The sequence below is a fragment of the Pseudophryne corroboree genome, chromosome 5 (genome assembly GCF_028390025.1).
Source record: "Pseudophryne corroboree isolate aPseCor3 chromosome 5, aPseCor3.hap2, whole genome shotgun sequence".
NCBI classification, from domain to species: domain Eukaryota; kingdom Metazoa; phylum Chordata; class Amphibia; order Anura; family Myobatrachidae; genus Pseudophryne; species Pseudophryne corroboree.
The window spans coordinates 354,791,920-354,799,146 of NC_086448.1; the positions used below are offsets into that span (position 1 = coordinate 354,791,920).

General features: G+C 44.7%; 1 protein-coding gene across 1 annotated transcript; it reads left to right on the forward strand.

Annotated features, from left to right (window-relative positions):
• The first annotated feature begins 463 nt into the window (after positions 1 to 463).
• LOC134929600 (uncharacterized) lies at positions 464 to 826 on the forward strand. The gene has a single exon (XM_063925187.1). The coding sequence runs from the start codon at positions 464 to 466 to the stop codon at positions 824 to 826; it is 363 nt and encodes a 120-aa protein (XP_063781257.1).
• Positions 827 to 7,227: the final 6,401 nt, after the last annotated feature.

The window sequence follows — 7,227 nt, forward strand, 5'->3', positions numbered from 1 at the left end:
GCCTAAAGCAAAGTGGTCGTTGTTGGTATGTAAAGCTGGATGCTGTGCTACTCAAGATGAACTTTGTTAGGTCAGAGACTGATCACTAATTATATCACAAAGCCATAGAAGAAAAGCAGTTCATCATAGTTGTGTATGTGGATGATCTATTGCTATCAGGTCAAGAGGGGCACATTACTGATGTAAAACAACAGCTGAAACAACAATTCAAGCTAAAGGATTTAGGCCATGCAAATCATTTGTTAGGCATGAAGATTGTACAAAACCTGAAAGATGGGACTGTTACAATTGATCAACAGACAGCATATTGAAGCAATACTTTGCAAATATGGAATGTCTGATGCAAAACCAGTGAGCACTCCTATTGACAAAAGCATAAAGATGGTAAAGGCGATGTCATCAACCAGCCAGTAGGAAATAGAGGAAATGAGAGGTTCCTTATCAAAATGCTGTTAGTAGCTTAATGTATGACAGTATTGGGACTCACCTCGACATCACACATGCAGTGAGCCAGGCAAGCCAGTTTGCAATTAACTCTGGGAGGCAACACTGGATTGCAGCCAAAATAATCTTAAAGTACCTAAATGGTACAAGTTCATTAACGTTGATGTTTACAAAGTCAAAAGGTATGACTTTGAAAGTTTTCTGTGATGCCTACTGGGGATCAGATGAAGACGACCATCATTCCTACATGGAATACTTGTTAGTTTTGGCAGGTGCAGCCGTTAGCTGGGCGAGCAGAAAGCAACCCACTACTGTTGCCCTATCCACCACTGAGGTGGAGTACATGGCACTTACAGAAACTGCAAAGAAGCATTATGGATGAAGGAGACTTTATGTGAGCTTAACCTTCTTTACCACAGAGAGACTATCAACATTGCATGTGATAACAAGGGAGCAATTGATTTGTCTTCCAGCATCAAGCATTATGGATGGTTCAAACACATTGCCATTAGACATCACTTTATCCGTGAGTTAGTGGAAAACATGTCTGTCAATGTGGATTACATAGCCAGCGAGAGCAATGCTGCTGGTATGTTGACAAAGGGTCTGTCATCACACTTGCTGAATATATTCATTGCAAAATGTGGACTGGAATATCATGCTTTATTAATGTGCTTCCTCACAGTCTGAGCGAGTTCTTCCTGGGAGAGACAACTGCATTGGCGTGCAGCTTCTGCTCTCCTCAGTGTGTGACCTTGTCTACCCTGCAGCTGCACCACATTCAGCCACATTCCGTGTGCACTAAATTGCTGTGTCACCGCTGTACTGCTACACATGTATACTGTGAGTTTCTGCTGCTGCAGAACATCTTCTATATACTACAAACTGTTATCTCTGTTATATGATTAAACCAATCAACCTGGTTAAGAGCCGTTGTGTGGACTAGCATCCCTATCCAACACCGCAACACTCTGCCAACATTATCATCATGATGTCAATGATAATGGGCTTATTTTATGTGTAGGACTGGGGCTGAAGTTTCATCTATTTTCCAGGTTTATCTGGCCCTGATTAAAAAGTTCCACAAACATTTAAAGTTTGTGGAACTTTAAATGGGATGGCACTTAAAATTAAGGCTCATGTCATTTTTACATACTTAAAATAATCTCGCACACCTACAAAAAAAGTATTTTCTGCACTGCTCAACAAAATGAAATGCATTGGTGCAGCTACTCCATACTTCACCCAACTGGAATGCTTTCCTTTCATCTGTCTCTGCAAATTGTTTTATTTAAACAAAGACAATGATCTCTCTTAATAAACCTAATCACTGCTAGAAAAACTAATGTGCATTTTCTGTAATTGAGTCGGACAACAGTTTCAAAGCTGCTTTTGAAATATGAAGCAGCTGTTTTGTTTAATAAATGACCACCATTGAACACTGTTTTATAAAATTTTGGATTGTGTTATAGCAGCAAATCTGGATTATTCTTTGTAAAACAGCATTTCATGGAATAAACAGTTTTACAAAGAGGGAAACAATTATTACAAGTCATTATAAAAGATGACACTACTACTAACATCAATTGACTTTCACTCTGATTTTAATGTCATCATTTAACTACAAACACCTCACCTTTCCTGTGCAATTAAAAGGGTTGCATTTATGCTACTGGGTGATTTAAGATAGACATCATGGGCTGTATGTAATGCTGCCCGAGTTCAGCGGCCAATCAGGAAGCTGTCTGAAATTGGAAATTTTTTTTAAAGGGGCAATCACTTACTAGGCATAGGTTTGCCTTGTGATTGCCCCTTTAAAAAATACCTGTGTTCAGCCAGCATCCCACACGGCCACTAAACTTGGAAGATATTACATACCGCCCCCATTTTTAGTTCTAAGTTAGGGATGAGCGGGTTCGGTTCCCTGAGAATCGAACCCACCCAAACTTGGGGATCCGAGCCCAGATCCAAGTCAGGCTCGGTTTTTCGCACCTAACTCAGATCTGAAAACAAGGCAAAAAGTCACCATGCCGCTGTCAGATCTTAGGTTTTGGAATCTACATATAGTTCCGGTGATCAGCGCCATCTTTACTCTGGACTTGGAGAGTGCACAGTAAGGACGTGTTCCTTCTGTGCTGTGTGCTGTTAGGGAAGGCAATAAATTTGGAAATGTGCCCCCAAAACACATTGGAAAAAGTAATTGAGTCTATTTTTGGTGGATGGACACAATCATGGAGAATATACCGCCATACCTAACTGCTTGCCAGACCCTTCTACTGTTGTATCTGGATATTGCACACCTACTCCCATCTCCATAGCTGACTCTCCAGCAGTTCTATCTTGATTTGGCGATGACAAACTGACAAGCAGGCACACACACTCCTGCGTCATGAGTTTCTCTCTTGTTGGCTAAAAGATGCACAATCATTTGCATACGCTTTGCCTCAGGGACACACACGCACATAAACACACAAATGCACACAGACACGCATGCAGGCACGCAAGCACGCACAAGTACACATGCATATATGCATGCACACACCCACAAGATGACTGACAGCCTTCCTTGCTCCATGCTTTTGTTTGTACGATGCAGTCAAATCAATCAGACAGTGTGACATTCTTTATTGGAAGGTTCTCTGGCTGCGCCGAACCTTCCACATGGGAATTCTTGTGGAAACTGGATTATTTAAATAGACAGCAAAAAGCTCCTGCCAATACGTCAGTAGGGATTTAGGTCGGAGGCCTGTTCTATGATCCATGTTCTATGATGCGTGTTCTGTGATGTCACTGTCTGCTTGGCCTGGGGTGTATAGCCATGCAGTTCCTTGCTGACAGCCACTTGAGGGAGGCAGAAATCAGGAGATTCAGCGTATCAGAATCTTTCCAGCTTTTCCAGAAAACGCACACACCTTCTGCAGTCGATATGGACCCAAACCAATGCCCAAAGACGAAGGTCGAAAAAGCCAAACTACGGGATTACGGTGAGTCATGAATTTAGGAATTAATTTAGCAGAAGGAAATTTAGTTAGTTTGCTTGTACTTCGAATTCAAGACTAAGGCCTAAGTAGGCATCACATCCTGATGGCCCCAGCAGTTTTAAGGTGTCTTTAGCAATTTGGAAATGTGCCCCCAAAACACATTGGAAAAAGCAATTGGGTCTATTTTTGGTGGACGGACACAATCATGGAAAATATACCGCCATACCTAATTGCTTGCCAGACCCTTCTGCTGTTGTATCTGGATTTTGCACACCTACTCCTATCTCCATAGCTGACTCTCCAGCTGTTCTATCTGGATTTGGCGGCGGCGATGACTAACTGGCACACACACTCCTGCGTCATGAGTTTCTCTCTTGTTGGCTGGATGATGCACAATCATTTGCATACGCTTTGCCTCGGGGACACACAAACAAACACACAAACGAACGCATGCATGCAGGCACGCAAGCACGCACACATACACATGCACACACGCATGCACACACCCACAAGACGACTGCCGGCCTTCCTGGCTCTGTTCTTTTGTTTATAGCCATGCATTTGCTTGCTGATAGCCACTTAGGAAGACACACACCAGTTGATGCAGTGTATCAGAACATCTTCAGCTTTTCCAGAAAACGCACACACATTCTGCAGTTGATCTGGACCCAAATCAATGGCCAAAAACGAAGGTCGAAAAAGCCAAACTACGGGATTATGGTAAATCATGAATTTAGGAATTAATTTAGCAGAAGGAAACTAAGTTAGTTTGCTTGTACTTCAAATTCAGTACTAAGTCCTAGGTAGGCTTCACATCCTGATGGCCTCCCAGCATTTAAATTTGCATTGGATAGAGGTAGGAAATTAAATTGGGAAAAGAAGTAGGCACATAATGAGACTCCACAGAGCAGTTTTCAGGTGTCTTTATCAATTGTAGCATTTAAAAGAGAAAGCAATTAGGGAATACAATGTTGCGACGATGTAAGGATAATTGCAAAATCCCACTAAATACGTTCGGCAAGGCAATAAATTTGGAAATGTGCTCCCAAAACACATTGGAAAAAGCAATTGAGTTTATTTGTGGTGGACGGAGACAATCAAGAAGAATGTACCGCCATACCTAACTGCTTGCCAGACCCTTCTACTGTTGTATATGGATTTTGCACACCTACTCCCATCTCCATTGCTGACTCACCAGCTGTTCTATCTGGATTTGGCAGCAGCGGCGACGAATAACTGACAAGCAGGCACACACACTCCTGCGTCATGAGTTTCTCTCTTGTTGGCTGGATGATGCGCAATCATTTGCATACGCTTTGCCTCAGGGACACACACACACAAACACACAAATGCATGCACACACGCATGCAGGCATGCAAGTACGCACATGTACACATGCACACACACATGCACACACCCACAAGATGACTGCCGGCCTTCCTTGCTCCATGCTTTTGTTTGTATGATGCAGTCAAATCAATCAGGCAGTGTGACATTCTTTATTGTTAGGTTCTCTGGCTGCGCCGAACCTTCCACATGGGAATTCTTGCGGAAACTGGATTATTTAAATAGACAGCAAACAGCTCCTGTCACTACATCAGCAGGGATTTAGGTCGGAGGCCTGTTCTATGATCCATGTTCTATGATGCGTGTTCTGTGATGTCACAATCTGTTTGGCCTGGGGTGTATAGCCATGCATTTGCTTGCTGACAGCCACTTGAGGGAGACAGACACCAGGAGATGCAGCTTATCGGAATTTTTCCCGCTTTTCCAGAAAACGCACACACTTTCTGCAGTCGATCTGGACCCAAACCAATGCCCAAAAACGAAGGTCGAAAAAGCCAAACTACGGCATTACGGTGAATCATGAATTCAGTGGCGTAACTAGAATTTTTTCTCCCCCAAGCCAAAAAATTCTTAGGCGCCCCCCCCCCCCCCCCCTTCATGCTCCATAATTGGGAGCAAGAAAGGGATAAATATTTGCGCGCCTTCGCAAAAAAAGGGGCGTGGTTTTGTTGGAGTGGGCGTGGTTTCGCATAAAGGGGCATGGCATTGCAGGAAAAGACTACCTTATACCCCAGTTTTGCAACCTGCACGCCCATACGTTGGCCACCACAGGAAAGAAAAATAATCCTGATTCATGCCCCTTACATTATTTGTCATTTTTCCTCCTTATAGTAATGCCCAGTATACATTATGCCACATACTGCAATGGCCCTTAGACATTATGCCGCACACAATAATGCACGACACAATATGCACACACTGTAATGCCCCCGACACATTATGCCACACACCGTAATGTCTGTGACACATTATGCCACACACCGTAATGCCTGTGACACATTATGACAGGAATTGCAATGCCCGTTATACATTATGCTACACACTGCAATGCCCCTGATACATTATAGCACATACAATGTCTGTGACACATTATGACACACACCGCAATGTCCGTGATACATTATGCCACACACTGCAATGCCCGATACATTATAGCACATACAATGCCTGTGACACATTATGCCACACACTGCAATGACCTTGAGACATTATACCACAATGCCCGTGATATAGTATACCATACACCGTAATGCCTGTGACACATACCACAATGCCCTGCCCGTTATACCCTATGCCACACATCGCAATGCCCGTTATGTATTATGCCACACTGCAATGACCCTGAGACATTATACCACATACCACAATGCCCGTGATATAGTATACCACACACCGTAATGCCTGACACATTATGACACATACCGCAATGTCCGTGATACATTATGCCACACACTGCAATGACCCTGAGACATTATACCACATATCACAATGCCCGCGATATAGTATACCATACACCGTAATGCCTGTGACACATTATGACACACACCGCAATGTCCGTGCTACATTATGCCACACACCGTAATGCCCATTACACATTAAGTCCTACAGTAAGGCTTCTAATTACTTTTCAATTACCTGCTCGTTGTCAGGGGTTTCATGCACTGGGTGTCATGCTCGTTGCCAGGGGTTTCATGCTCTTGGTTCCATGCACGGTGCCAGGGGTTTTCATGCTCAGGGTGTCATACTCGTTGCCAGGGGTTTCATGCACTGGGTGTCATGCTCGTTGCCAGGTGTTTCATGCACTGGGTGTCATGCTCGTTGCCAGGTGTTTCATGCACTGGGTGTCATGCTCGTTGCTAGGAGGTAGTCCTTGTTGCTAGGGCTGTGCTCCCAGTGCCACATATGTCCCCAGTGCCAGATATTCCCCCACGGTGCCAGGTACTTACATGCCCCAGTGCCAAATATAGTCATCCCCCCCATGTGCCAGGTACACATATACCCCCCCAGTGCCACATATGCCCCCAGTGCCAGATATTCCCCCCCAGTGCCAGATATGCCCCCAGTGCCATATATTCCCCCCCAGTGCCAAATATGCCCCCAGTGCCAGATATTCCCCCCCAGTGCCAGATATTCCCCCCGTGCCATATATGCCCCCAGTGCCAGATATTCCCCCCCAGTGCCAGATATTCCCCCCGTGCCATATATGCCCCCAGTGCCAGATATCCCCCCCAGTGCCATATATGCCCCCAGTGCCAGATATTCCCCCCAGTGCCATATATGCCCCCAGTGCCAGATATTCCCCCCCAGTGCCATATATGTCCCAGATATCCCCCCCCAGTGCCAGATATTCCCCCCAGTGCCAGATATTCCCCCCAGTGCCATATATGCCCAAGTGCCAGATATCCCCCCCCCCAGTGCCATATATGCCCCAGTGCCAGATATTCCCCCCCAGTGC